General features: G+C 38.4%; 1 protein-coding gene, 1 long non-coding RNA gene and 1 other non-coding gene across 3 annotated transcripts; 2 read left to right on the top strand and 1 right to left on the bottom strand.

The window, feature by feature from the left end:
• Positions 1 to 24: 24 nt before the first annotated feature.
• LOC134555333 (uncharacterized) lies at positions 25 to 1,672 on the bottom strand. The gene is made up of 3 exons (XR_010081410.1): positions 1,570 to 1,672; positions 1,438 to 1,473; positions 25 to 570 (listed from the first exon to the last, which is right to left on the bottom strand). It is a non-coding gene; the product is annotated as an uncharacterized LOC134555333 (long non-coding RNA).
• Positions 1,653 to 14,566, top strand: RABGGTB (Rab geranylgeranyltransferase subunit beta). Its single transcript, XM_063406821.1, has 9 exons — positions 1,653 to 1,777; positions 2,258 to 2,365; positions 3,363 to 3,560; positions 5,791 to 5,896; positions 7,315 to 7,367; positions 7,495 to 7,605; positions 10,631 to 10,756; positions 11,560 to 11,709; positions 13,612 to 14,566. The coding sequence occupies exons 1-9, from the start codon at positions 1,775 to 1,777 to the stop codon at positions 13,750 to 13,752; spliced, it is 996 nt and encodes a 331-aa protein (XP_063262891.1). The 5' UTR covers positions 1,653 to 1,774; the 3' UTR covers positions 13,753 to 14,566.
• LOC134555811 (small nucleolar RNA SNORD45) lies at positions 2,525 to 2,607 on the top strand. The gene has a single exon (XR_010081503.1). It is a non-coding gene; the product is annotated as a small nucleolar RNA SNORD45 (small nucleolar RNA).
• Positions 14,567 to 14,698: the final 132 nt, after the last annotated feature.

Raw genomic sequence — 14,698 nt, 5'->3', positions numbered from 1 at the left:
GCCCCAGGCAGCTGAACAGCCGTTCCAGCTGAGCAGCAGGAAGGCCTGCATTGCTACTGTCTGCATGTGTCTGTGCTGAGGATTTATAAACTATCCAGCAGTATCAGTATCAGCTTGAGAGAATCTGGCCTTTACACTCTGAGGCATGTACATATTAAATGAATCACTTCAAGTGAAAATGTGTAGCTTTCCCTTAACAATGACGTACAATGTTTTTTATTTTAAACCCAGTGTATTTAAACACAGAATCACAGCGTACGCTGAGTTAGGAGGGACCCATCAAGTCCAACTCCTAGCCCTGCACAAAAATCCCACCCTGTACCCGAGAGCATGGTCCAAATGCTGCTTGAGCTGTGGCAGCCTTGAGGCCGTGACCACTGCCCTGGAGAGCCTGTTCAGTGCCTGCCCACCCTCTGGGGGAAGAACTTTCCCATAATACCAAACATAAACCTCCTGACTCAGCTCCAGCCATTCCTTCAGGTTGTATCTCTGAGCATCAGAGAGATGAGATCAGTGTCTGCCCCTCTTCCCCTCACAAGGAAGTTGTACTGGATCAAGTTCTAGGCTCCCCTGTATAAGAAAGATAGGGAATTAAAGGTGGGAGTCTAACACATGGCCACAAAAATATTAAGAGCCTCAAGCATCAGAAGAGGCTAACTTTTTAGTCTGGACAAGAGCAAGCTCAGGTAATTTTATCCATGTGCATAAATACCTGATGGGATGCAATTAAGAGGAGGGAGTCAACCTCAGCAGTACCCACTGACAGGACAAGAGACAATGGGAACAAGTTAAAATACATGAGATTCCACTGGAACACAACTTATTATTTTATTGTGAGGAATGTCATATGCTGGCAGAGGTGGTGGAGTCTCCATCTGACACTCAAAACTCAACAGGTAGTGGTCTTGAACAACCTGCCCTAGCTAAGCCTAGGTGAAGATGGGTTGTGCTCCATAATTTCAAGAGGTACCTTTAAACCTCAATAATACTATTAATTCATTTCCAATTTCCCTCCAAAATGTCCTTGCCTCTGTCTGGTCTCTTTCATGTCTCATCTGAATTTAGTACTGGATGGTACTGTTATTGTCATCAGGTAGAAGCTCTGCAATCCTTACTTCTTGGGTAAGCTACCTGGGAAGTTAGTTCTTTAAAGAAAGCGTTTAGTCTTCTATAAATTACTGACTTTCCTCCAGGAAGACTCATACTGCAACATCTTTGGTAAGTATTCGACATATATAAGTAATAGACTTTATTTTTGACTGTCCAATGCAACCCAGCATTATACATAGTACTTCCTGTTTGATGTTCCTGCCTGGTGTAGTTCAGGAGGAACATATGCCAGCACCAAGAATTGGTAATCACGAACATAATCACCCAGGATAGTTTCAATTAGGAAGCAAGAGAGACAGTTTTAAACACACGGACAGTTATTTTTACCTGTGACTAAATTCTTGGATTTGCTTTTCCACAGAGCTGAGGAAGGAAACCAAAGTTATTTCTAAAGGCTGTCCTGTTTGCTGTGATGCAAGAAAGTACACAGCTGGAGTTAGTGTACTTTAAATTTACTACCTGTTTCAGAATTGACTGTCCGCGGCAAGGCAGAACGCTACAACCTCTCCCGGCGCCCCGAAGGCCACAGCGCAGGGCCGCGGACCCGCTGCGCGCAGCGCCGCTCGGTTCCGCGCAGCCGCCGGCGGGCGGGGCCCGAGTGGGCACAGCGAGGCTCCGCCGGCCACCGCCTTCCGCTTTGCCTCTTCCTGTGCGTGCGGAGAACATGGTAAGTGTACGGCTCCGTGTTGCGGCTCGTCTCGCCTGCGGGAACGCGTTGTTTTCTAGCGCGCGGCTGTGTCGGCGTTGGGGGCACGCGAATCGCACTGGGTCCGCTCGGGGGGACGGGAGTGGCGCTCGCCTTTCCAGCGGCCCCGGGAGCGCGCGGGCTGGGCCGGGCCTCGTGGGGCCGTGGGGCGGCACGGCCGGGCCCGGGGAAGGGCTCCTGCGTCCGGCACTTCGGGTTATTCTTGGCGAGCTGGTGCTATTTCTTAGCTTTATTGCAAGGTTCGGTTCGCAGCCTTTCCCGGGGAAGGGTTTAGCCAGGCTAAACAATGATGGCGTGAGAAATGCAACCTGACCGAGGCTCAGCATAGCTAGAGAGATGTTTTTTCCCCATAGTCGCAGTCACCGATGTTGGCTATATTATACCAAGCTGCTAAAACCTTTTGACCTGATATTGCAACTGACTTGTTGGTGCTTTTTACAGGGGACACCGCAAAAGGATGTTATAATAAAACCCAATGCCCCAAGCACATTACTTTCAGAAAAACATGCGGACTATATAGCTTCATATGGAACAAGAAAAGATGACTATGTAGGTATCAGTTTGTTACTGTACAGCTGTGGTTTTGTTAACAGTAATAACCTTTATTTATTTGCTCAGAGTTAAGGGTTAGATGTATGTTGACAAGCTAATTGTTTTTTACCCTGCAATCCAAAGTATAAAATAAAGGTGTCTTTTTAAATTTTTCTAGGTCTGTGATGAGTTTTGGCATGTATTATCTGACTATAAATTTGAAGATTATCATTTTAGCTCTATAATTACTCTGAGACCTGAGAAACGAGCTGCTAGCTTTCTCATCCACTAGAATGCACAAGTAGAGTTGCATTTGCACATTACTCTTTTGATGGGACAACTTATATCAATTTTATAGTCATAGGTTAGACGTAGTCCACAACAAGGAGATTCCCATTCCAGCAGGTGAAAATTATTAATAATTGCTTATGTGAAGAAAAGTTGCACTTTACCTTTGGTGTTCACTAAAGCATGCCAAGCACTGTTGCTTGTTGATTGTACTGCATGTAAAAAATAATGTTTAGGTAGTGTAGGTGATATAATCAATGTAAGAGAATTCAATGTAAAATTTCACTTCCTAGTGCAACTTCAACTTGTGAGTGTTTTGGCACTTGGAAATAATAGAGTTGTTACTTTTTTGAGGCTAGTTGGGGTGGCAATTTGAGGGCTTCTTTGAATGCCAAGATAATAAGTGATCTGAAGTGAACTGGCACACAGCTACTTGTTTGTGCCTAATTTGACATTGCGCTTGATGCTTTGAACTAGAAAAATACACGGAGGAAGGGAACGTAGTATGTGTTGGTATCTACATGTGCATTTTCCTGTATGTATGAGTGTGTGTATACACGTGTATGATGTACAGAATATCTGTGAGTGGCTGATGTGTAGTTGCTAAATGGATGGAAGATGGTTGACTAACTAAAAGCTATTTGTGAAAGTTAACGAATGTATTTTCATTGCGCTATATCGATGGTGTGTTTATCTCATCTAAGGACTAAAATAATGCATTGTTTAGGAATACTGTATGTCGGAGTATTTGAGGATGAGTGGTGTGTACTGGGGGCTGACAGCAATGGATCTCATCGGCCAGCTGCACCGAATGAACAAAGAAGAAATTCTGTCATTCATCAAATCATGTCAACATGAATGTGGTGGAATAAGTGCCAGCATAGGTCATGATCCTCATCTTCTGTATACCCTCAGTGCTGTCCAGGTAAGTGTAGCAGGGTAATTCTAGAAAAAGTGTTTGTGATTAAGATTTTGATGATTGCAGATTTATGAACCAGTTACTGTTAGAAGCCCACGACAAAAATTATTTCAGTATCTTAATAAAAAAATACCTAATGGACAAAACTGTAGGATTTAGCTGTATCACTTTCTAAACATTGTCATATTTGGGAATGTTTTACTTTTAATGGTTACTGCATTGTTGCCAATTTTGTACGTTAATCTTGAAATACTCCTGAACTACAGGTTTTACTGGAGCATTTTATGGATAATTTTTGATTTTATGAAATATTCTTTGTGTACACTGAGGTGACAGATAAGTATGACCAGAATAAGAGTAAAATCTTTTATTTTTATATGAGCTTTTTGGGAGTGTATAATTTAAAAATTGTACTAGTCTGTTGAACACTTAATTTATTTATTTGGCACCTATGCTCCCCCTGATAAGAAGCAATTCTCAAACTTATTTTTTCACTGCGACTATCTCCATTATAGACTTTTTTCCTCACTATTGCTTGTGCCTTTGTTTTTTTCTGTTTTTTGTTTTGGTTTGTTCTGCTCATGCAAACCATTGTGTGAAAAAGTACTGAAAAGGCTCAAACACTTCTGAACAATTAACTTGATTGCTTGCAGTGTGCATCTCTCATTCAGTCTTATGGATGAAGTATTTGAATGGCATTACAAATAAATAATATGGCATTGTTTTCTAGGCAGAAACTATGCTGGATTTAAGGTATTGGGTTTGAACCCCTTAGGTAGGACAGGATGTGCTAAGGTTGATCTTTATTACCACTTCAGCACTAGTATTACTCTGAATACTGTGAGAACTAGGACACTAAAGTTTCTTCAGGCTGTGATGTCTGAACTTTTCCAAACTGTCCAATCTAGCTCCTTTCACAAATTCCAATTCAGTATAAAGGCCATACAATTTGAGGTTGTTACCTTACATATTAGAGATGTTAGTTCTTGAATATGGACTTGATATTACTAGGAGAAATTTTCATGTTAACTAAATTGAGCTGTAGGTGTGCAAACTGAAAAAGTGTTCACAAATGCTGATGTAAAGTTTTTGTGGTAAACTTAACCAGCAAATCTTAGTGAGTATGTGTGGTCTTAGTGAACAAACACTGTTTAGTCCTGTCTGCCTATCCAGGATGTTTAAAGGGTCACGTCATATGTTCTTGCGATCACAGTTAATAGTAATTTGTTCAGATTTGCATTTAGGGTGCATGCTGTGATTATATATTTTCTGTTGGAGTTGTACATTCTTTTTTTTTAATTTTCCATAAGACTTAAATTTTATCTAACAATTTAAAGAGTACAGCTAACTAGGTTTAAAGTCAGAGTGTCCAGTGTTTTTCAGGACTGGTGTTATAATATTGCTTAGTTTCAACTGGTTATTTGGGTTTTTTTCATTTTGTTATATATTATAAATTCTTAATTACTCTCTTTAGCAATTGTGCAAGTTATGAGTAAAAACATGAAGTCAGATGGGACTCAGAAACAGTATTGTTGTTTTCACAACACATTGTGTTGTACAGATTTGCTGGCTTAAATCAGTGCTGGTTTGAAAATTGCACTTCCTACTGTACCCCTCACTTTTTTTCCAGAATATATTCACTGTGCAGCTGGTATATAATCATATTATTCCTACTTTTCTGTAAATTATTGCATTTTTGGTTCTATTTGTTATATTTAAAAATTGAATTGAAATAAAAATCTAATACTTTGAAATTAATAATTGTTGATGAGTTTGCACTGTAAGTGGAATTAGTAACGAGCAGCTTAACATACATATATCCAAGTAGCCGCAGTGCAAAACTACAAATTGCTACACCTAAGGGTGTCATTGTCCCATGACAATATTAATTGCAATCAAATCTCCATTCTACATATTGCTAACATAAATAAACCCAGTTATGCTTTTGAAAGGAGATCTCAACACTGGAAAGTAACAAAGTATGGAAGAGTTCCGTTTGAATTGTTTGTATCTCCCTTTGAGAATGTCCTAAAGTTTTAGGATAGAGACAATCTACAGTGCAGAGATTAACTACTAAAGTGGAAGAAAAAGTTTACTTTAGTAAACTTTACGAAAGAGTATTCAGAGTTAATTAAATCAAGTATTTTATAAATCTATGATTTTTTTTTGCTAAGAAATATTTTTTTTTAGATTTTTTCTTCTCTTTGATTGTTACTGTGTCCTTTTCCCCCCCCAGATTCTTATCTTATATGATAGTCTCCATATAGTTGATGTAAATAAAATTGTTGAATATATACAGAGCTTGCAAAAAGAAGATGGATCGTTTGCTGGAGATGAATGGGGTAATTTTTAGCTCTTTTAAATACTAGTGTCTAGCTTGACTTGTGTAAGTCTGTAAAGTTAAGTTTCCTTCAGTGGTGTTTTTGCGTATGTATTACACATGAACACATTTTCTGAGTCATGAAAAATGAGCGTTTGTGAAGGACAGAATTATGTTTCATTCCTTTTATAAATATTCTCAACTTCAGTTCCATTCTTGTATTAAGAATAAAGTGTCCAGTTCTTAAAGAAGAAAACTTCTGGGCATTTTTAACTTAACAGTACTTTGATATACTAGATATGCTGTTTCATAAAGAATGTTTTATACTTGCTATCTGATGGTAGTAATGATCTATATCCATGTCAACTGTGAAAGGATTTTTCACTATGTGAAAGTGAAAAAAACTGGGTTTGTACTCATGAACTTCTGTTAATAGTGATTTTCCTTCTGCATATAAATTCTTTATTAACAAACATGGCATTTTTAAGCTGTGGCATAAATATTTAGTCACTCTAAAAGTATTTATCACCATAGAAGACCTAAATTTTAAGAGCATCTATTGCATATCACTCTTGTTCAGGTAAAATTCAGCAACTGATCTTAGCAATATATGTATGCTACTGTAAAAGTAGATGATATTCTGTGTGCTAAATTGGTTAATAGTTTGCTGCATCCTTTTTGTTGAAGTATTGTCACAAGTGTACCGATTGCACAATGGATTGACATTATTTCCAAGAGGCTCGGCTGAAGGAGTGTGATTCCTGATGTCAGACAGAGCAGCAGATGTTTGATTATTAAAATTATTAAGAAGAGAAGTCTTGCAAAAGTTCGATCAGGAAGCTGAATGTTTGCAGCTCAGTTCAATTTTAAATTGTGACTTCAAGTAATAATTGCCTGGAGTTTGTGCTACAAGAGTTATACTGAACTTGACAGGCAGTCCTTCTGTTATAGGTCTGGGGGCTTTGATTTTTCTTCCAGGTACAAACATGCAAAAGAAGCCTTGTAACTTTAATTAGATTTCCCCTAAAACAAGAAATGGCTTCTACTTCTGGCTGGATTTAAGGCAGAGCAAGAATTGTCTGATCATTTTTGCATTATTTCCATTGCACTGCAATTATCTGTGGAGCAGTACAGATAAACTCTAAAATTAAACAGTTGTTTGTAAATTACCACTAGCTGAATTGATTTGGATATATAGCTGTCCAGCTCTAAATGAGTTGTTGCATTTTATGCATAGTAAAACATACAGATCACTTAAATACTGGGGAAATCATTGATAAGCTGGAAAATTAAATTTTATGGGCGGGGGTTTTAGCCAATTTTTGTTTTTTGATGCGGAACCTAGGATTTTAACATTTTGTTCCGTATTTTCAGTAGTGATTTAAATGTATGTTTGTTGAAAAAATAAACTTGTTTCATTCCTTACCCCCTGCATTATAGGAGAAATAGATACAAGGTTCTCTTTCTGTGCTGCAGCAACTCTTGCACTTCTGGTAAGTCCTAAACCATCACTTGCACAAGTAGAGAATTGATTGGTACTGTTCTTTGGTACTGCTGAAGTTTCTGCAGAAGATCAGCCTGGTAGAATATCAAGTGCATTCACTATTTTCTGACTTTCAGGGAAAGCTGGATGCTATTGATGTGGGAAAAGCAGTGGAATTTGTTTTGTCCTGTATGAACTTTGATGGAGGATTTGGTTGTAGACCAGGTTCTGAATCACATGCAGGACAGGTGAGTTTCTCTTTATGGAAATATTTTAAATTAGCAAGCATCACATACTGCCTATAAATGTTTCTTTACAACATGTATCAGTAATGACAATTGATAACAAACCTCTTGTTCCCCAAATGCCTGATTCTAGTATCTTAGTTAAAATAAGTGAACGGATATGTAATCTAATCTGAGAAGGCTAGTTGAGACTCGAGAGTTTAGTCTAGGTAGAAAAAAATATTGTAATGGAATAGCTTTTAGGACTGTATTTCAGTCTTTGCATAGTGATTTTGAGATTGCTAGCATCAGGATTTTAAGAGAATTTGAAATTGGTATCAGTGGAGACAGTGAACAAGATTTATAACTGTTTCTGATACAGATCATAATGAGACATAAAGGTCAATCATATAGTATGTTTGAGATTTATCAGGCAATGAACCCAAATAAAAATGAGACACCAAGCCTGTCGAGCATTACTTAATTTTTGAGGAAAGTCAGTTTTAAGATGACATGCCAAACTTAGTAATGGGAATATTTATCATCTGGAATCACTAGTGTTGTGCACTGTTATTGTTGACAGTGAATTCTGAAAAAAGCTCAGTAAAATAAAATCTACTTGAGAAGAAAATGCAGTGGTATAATTGGAACAAATTACAGAATCTCCTGAGGAAGACAATCTAAATAGCTTCTTTCAACGGGAAATGTACATAATTTAAATACTTTTAAATTTAAATTTACCTTTCATATTTTTATTTCTTTTCATGGAAGAGTTTAGCGCACTTAACCTAAATGTGTGAAAAAAATCACCTTTTAATGCTGTTGTAGTTACCCATTTATTTTGCATAATTATGGTGAGTAATGCCATAGCCAGGATTCACCTCATCACATGAAAATACTAGAGGCATTTTGTTGACAAGTGTTGGGTTTCCTGCCCCTTCTTTGTTTAAATTCAGGAAAAAAGTTAAATCTGTTACATGTACTTACTTACCGTTTTATGTACAGTAGCATTGCCCATATAGTCTGAAAGGATAGACCATGTTCTAGTGTTTGAGGAAGTCAACAGCTGAACCCACTCTGTTTGCAGCAGGCATTTCCTGTGAGGATTACATCTGTTGCGTTTATTCACATACACCTTAAAAAATTCCCTCTCACCTCCATGGAAGTTCAGTAGTTTTCTGGGAATGTTGTCAAATCTGATCTTTTGTGACCAGGTAACCTGCCTAGTGGATGAGAGAAAGGCAGTGGATATGTCTACCCAGACTTGAGTAAGGATTTGACATGCTTTCCCACAGCATTCTCCTGGAGAAGCTGCAATCCACAGGTGCAGTCTTGGCTGCATGAAAAATAGGCTGCGTGGCTGGACCCAGAGAGTAGTGGGGAATGATGTTAAATCCAGTCACTAATGGGATTCTCCAGGGCTCAGTTTTGGGGCCAGTCCTGTTTGATATCCTCATCAGTGGTCTGGACAAAGGAATCGAGTGCATCCTCAGTAAGGTCACAGGAAGGACCAGTTTATGTGGGAGTTTTGATTCATGTGAAGGCAGAAGGCTCTGCAAAGGGGTCTGGCTAGGTGGGATTCATGGGCCAGAGCCAACTGTGTGATGTCCAACAAGGCCAAGTGCTGGGTGCTGCACTTGTGTCACAACAACCCCGTGGGATGCTCCGGTTGGGTGCACTTCCACTCTGGGGAAGAGTGGCTGGAAAGCTGCCCAGCAGGAAAGGACCTAAGGGTGCTGAACATCAGCCCAGATGTGTGCCAGTGGACAAGAAGGCTGTTGGCATCTGGGCTGTGCCAGTCACAGTGTGGTCACTGGAGCAGGGCCCACAGTGCCGTCCCCTGTGCTGGCACTGCTGGGACACTTCAGTCCTGAGGGCAGTTTTGGGCCCATCACTCCCAAAAGGACATTCTGGGGCTGGAACATGTCTACAGAAGGGTCATGGAGCTGGGGAAGGGGCTGATACATAAGGCCTGTGAGGAGCAGCTGAGAATACTGGAGTGTTTACTCCTGACCAAAGAAGGTCTTTACTGTTCTAAACTGCCTGGAAGGAGGTTGTGGCAAGGTCTCTTCTCCCAGTCAGTTAGTAACAGGACAAGGGAAAATGGCCTCAAGTTGCACTGCAGGAGAGTCAGGTTGGATATTCAGAAGAATTTCTTCACCAAAGGAGTGGTTAAACATTGGAACAGGCTCCCTAGGAAAGTGGTGGAGTCTCTATCCCAGAAAGTGTTCAAAAATGAGTAGATGTGACAGTTTGTCATATGATTTAGTGTTATTTGGTGGTATTAAGTTTAAGGTTGAACATGATGATTTTAGAGGTCTTTTCCAGCCTTAACGATCTTATGATTCTTGGCTTTTTGTGCTTTGCTGCTTTCTTAGTGACCACGTGTTATGTGACCAAAGTATGCTGTTGCACTGTAAATGTTATCCCCCAGGAAAAAAAATTATTAATTTTTAAAGTAATTATTAAAAGGGGATTAGTCAAGGCAGATACATTACATGGCACTTTGAAACTAAGTGTGACATGACTAAACATACAGGGAATTGCTAAGATAGTTAATGATCCGGGTTCACCTGTTTCTGCTAGGGAATTCATTTGGTCTTTTGTTTACTCTCTGCAAGCATTAGGGTAAAAAGCAGGTACAGGAACAAACCATAGACTGCATGCAAAATTTTGATAAAGGCCATATCCAGCCTGCAGAAGTCTGTTTGACTACTCTGGCTTGAGAGTCTGTGTTTTTAAAATAAAATTACATGGCTCTCTTAGATCGCGTAGGATCACTTTCTAAACCTTGTATTGGTGTCTTATATTAGTAAAATACTACTGCTGTGTAATTCAGTTGTGTTGCTGGTACTTTTTTGCAAAAGTAGCTGTAACAATAACATACTTTTCTGAAGAAAAAGTTGCTGAAACTAAAAGTTGGAATGTGGGCAAGCTTATTTTGCATGGTTTACATGACTGTATTGCTGCTTTGAGATATTCCTGCATTTAGTCTACTAAACTATACTTAGTTTTTAAAAATACAAAAAATTTATGTCTGTAATTTTAGATCTATTGTTGCACAGGATTTCTGGCTATAACAGACCAGTTGCATCAAGTAAATGTTGACTTGCTGGGTTGGTGGCTTTGTGAACGTCAGCTACCTTCTGGAGGTCTCAACGGACGACCAGAAAAGGTATTGTGTGGCTTCTTTTCTTTGTTCAAACCTCAATAGAGATTGTTTTTTCTGAAGCTGAACTACTTCTGCAAAATGTCATGACTTCTATAAAACATTTAGTAAACTTTTCAAAGAACTCAGGCCTTCATCCTGATTCTTTTGTTACTAACACTTGTCATGCAGTCCTCAGCTATGCTTTGTTTGAGTCCTCAGTATAGCAAAGTACACATACTGAAGGTGAAGGATGCCTTGCTGACCACTTGAACTGTCATCATGTTAAACTATGTCTTTAATATTTTCTGACTTTAGGAATGATCTTTTCTATAGAATTTGTATAAAAATTACTGTTTTAATGGATGTAAATCCTGAGTGTCATAGTGTTCCACATCACACTAGAAATTTGTGTAACCTAGAATAATCTCTGGCAAATAGATAATCAACCGACAGATTCCCCTGCTTCCTCCCTTGCCCCCAAAATACAAATAGTTGATATGAACTTCTTTGTAGTTCCTCTTGAAAAAAGTGCTGTGGTTTTTCAGCCTCTCTCATGGAAGGTGAAGTCTTTAAAAATCACATTCTTGTGGTCTTGTTTCTTGAAGAAGGGAAGAAGTTTGAAAAAGATACTTTCCCTTTCTGAAAACAGAAGCCCACTGAAAAGACACTCTGTCAAGAAACTCATTTATTCCAAAGACACTCTCAAGTGTTGTGTCTTTACAAGAGTATTATGACCACATACCTGGTAATGTGAAGAATTACCAGTAAAATTTGCAACATTATGTTTAAAACCAAATAAAATATTAATCTTCTTCTCTGTTCACCAGTTACCTGATGTATGTTATTCGTGGTGGGTGCTTGCTTCTTTGAAGATGATTGGTAGGATACAGTGGATTGACAGAGAGAAACTGCGCAGCTTTATTTTGGCTTGTCAGGATGAGGAGACCGGAGGATTTGCTGACAGACCGGGAGATATGGTAAGTAAATATTTTTTCTAAACAAAATACTCATGAAAATTTCAACTTTTGTTTGAGTGTAATTCAGCTCATGGTGCAGGTGGGTTTTGCAGAGGCTGCAGTTTACTCTGAAAGAAGAATAGGTTAGAATTGCCATTGAAGGTGTACTTGGGGAGCACATTCTTTATAATGCGCTTGCATTCCCCAATGAAGTCAGTTGCCGTTCCTTACAAAATTGTTTCATTCCCATAACACATGCAACACAAACCATTTCTCACAAGATCGTTTGGAAGATCTGTGTAAAAATACTGTTTGCTAATGGGTTTTCTGGTGGGTGTGTGGGGGTTTTGGGTTTATTACTGTTTTGTGAAATAATCTGCAAGCTAAAGTCTGGTGTAGGTTAAGTAGTCTTCAACTCTCTTGGTGGTGTTGTCTGATCTGAATAAATCATGAGTTTTTATTAGGAATCTCTATACAGTAATTTTCATTCTTTGCTAGCCCAGCCACTGAATAAATCTTGTAGCTGGCATTTGTCTAGCTGAGGGAGGAAGAAGCTTTTATGATAACCTTGTCAACTAAGCAGCTGGTGGTGTGGATTTTTTGCTTGTTGAGAGAGCAGTTATGACTTGGCCAGTCTGTTCTCTCTGGTGTCAAGTGGAAGTAATTGATATTATCTCAGGGAAATGGCAAACAAAGTTTGTATCTTCCAAGAGTGCTGGACAGATAAAATAAAAAGTCTTATGAGACTTCATCGCAGTTCCTGTCGAACACTTGGCTTATCTGTTAATGGTCTGGAGAGGTATTAACTGTTTTTATTGCAGCTGCACATGTCTGCTCCCTTCTCCACAAATGCATTAAAAAATAAAGTAACTTTATATTCTTTTTGCAAGCAGCTACCTTATTTCCAGTTGGGAGAAAAATCTATTAACTTTGATCTATCATTTGGAAAGTGGTTTTGTATTCTTAAAATAGGAAAAGTTTTGTATTTCTAAGGAGCATACAGGAAGACCTTTTCCCTTTAAAGAATTCTCCAAGAAAAGCCCAGAACTTGAAGTCAAAATGTTTTTCTAGCTTTGAGTACTGAAATATTTCTGTCTCCTTGGAAGAGCAGCTCTGCAGAGAGCTCTGATCTGTATCTAAAGAGAGCACCTTTGGGAGATTTTTTTCTACATTATATTAGCTATCATTTCATATTATTTTTACCTGTTATTTTGATTGCTGAAGTGCAGAAATTTCCATTCCTGTAGAAATGTTGATGCCCCGGTTTTTGCTTTGTTCCTGCAGAAACTTATTCCTAACAGACCTTGTCTTTTTGGTGGATTTTGTGTTTGGGTTGTTTCTTCATTTGTTTGTTTTGTGGGAGATAGATGGGGGGTGGTGTTTGTGTGGTTTTAGGAGTAGAGGTCTGGAGGAGTTTTGGGTTCTATTTATAGTTCTGAGAGGTTTTCTAGCAAAACAGGTTGCTGCTTCCCTCTTGAGGCTTTACAGCAGAACTCTGTATTTGGAGACCATTAAAGAGCATTATGATGTTTCTGAAGAACAAATGGGGAATTTATGAAAGTGGTACATGTAGATGATCCAGTTTACTTTTAAAATGTTAATTATTTTTGCTTCTACCACCCTGTGATATTGCATGCTAATAGACAAATGTGAGTGCTTTCTTTCTAACTCAGGAGTTGAAAATTGTCTTAGCAGCAGATAATTGACAAGCATTCCTGAGTAAGTCATAGTATTGTAAATGCCTGCTATGGAAGTTGTCTTGCCTGTCAACAGATGTTAGCACAAATGGAAGTTTATTCAGTTGTCTTCCCCAGCCGTGGAGGTTGTTGGTCCTCTTGCTGGCAAACAAAAAAATTCATTCCATACAAGTGAAAAACTGACTGACTTTTGTAAACAGACAAAAGCTTTCTTTTTTTCTACCAGGTGGATCCATTTCACACCTTATTTGGTATTGCTGGACTGTCTTTATTAGGAGAAGAACAAATTAAGGCCGTCAATCCTGTCTTTTGTATGCCAGAAGATGTCCTTCAAAGAATAAACGTACAGCCTGAGCTTGTAAGCTAAGCCTTGGAGGGACAAAAGGTTTATATGACCAACTGCTTTGGTTTTACTTATGTCATCTGTGAAACTGTCAGTATATTCTTTCAGATGTGTTTACATTATGAAAGTAAGGCAATCGCTTTGCTGTGGACTTTGTATCAGAACAGGCTGGTTCTCATAAATCTGAGTGTAACATGTTCTTTGGTTGTATTTAAGATGTGTAGAAACATTTCAATTCTGTATCTAAATCTATGAGCCTTGGCTTTTTTTTTTTTTTTTTAAATATTCAAATCAAAGCTTGACTTTGTGAATGCTTACCTTTTCTATTCCTGTAATATCAACCATGCTAGTACTGGTCTTCATACAGGCCTCTTGCCGGTGGATCATGCAAAGCACTTTAAAAAAACAAAACAAAAACCCCAATAAAATCCTACCTAAGCCGTGCACTTAATACTGCACACTTACATATTTAATTCTTCCTATTCACATTTGCCATCACTTCTCTATACTGAGAAACAGCTACTTCTTCTCACAGTAATGGATACCAGTAAAACCACAATTATGGGTCTTTTAAATATAAATGTCTTCATTTATTGATGAGTCCCTTAGACAAAATTCCACTGATACTTGAAATACAGGATACCGTGAGTATGTATAGTGAATCTTGCTAACATTAAACATTCAAGAGAAGGTCTCTGTCAGACAAAAACTTGTAATAGAACATAGAGTTGATTCTAAATTTGTTGCTGAATTGAAATCCTACTTTTGTAGCTTTTAAGACACTAATTGTCAACACTTGATTATGGTGTAGTTGCAAATAAAATTAGCTAGGAAAATACTTGTTCTCTGAAGAGTGAAATCCTCTTTGTCTTCATAGAAGTGCTAAAATTGCCTCTTAACTTCCATTCCACACATCCTAGCTGAGACTGAATGATATTCCACTTGTAATAGACAGTAAAAGGTAATTATG

Source organism: Prinia subflava, chromosome 10, assembly GCF_021018805.1.
Source record: "Prinia subflava isolate CZ2003 ecotype Zambia chromosome 10, Cam_Psub_1.2, whole genome shotgun sequence".
Lineage (NCBI taxonomy): Eukaryota > Metazoa > Chordata > Aves > Passeriformes > Cisticolidae > Prinia > Prinia subflava.
The sequence above is the reverse complement of the archived record's forward strand: the minus strand, read 5'-3'. Positions and strand labels throughout refer to the sequence as shown.

Excerpts from the sequence above, each read along its gene's own strand:
- RABGGTB (XM_063406821.1), top strand. Across the intron at positions 3,561-5,790 it reads ATACCCTCAGTGCTGTCCAG|ATTCTTATCTTATATGATAG; the intron begins GTAAGTGTAGCA and ends TTCCCCCCCCAG. Across the intron at positions 5,897-7,314 it reads GTTTGCTGGAGATGAATGGG|GAGAAATAGATACAAGGTTC; the intron begins GTAATTTTTAGC and ends CCTGCATTATAG.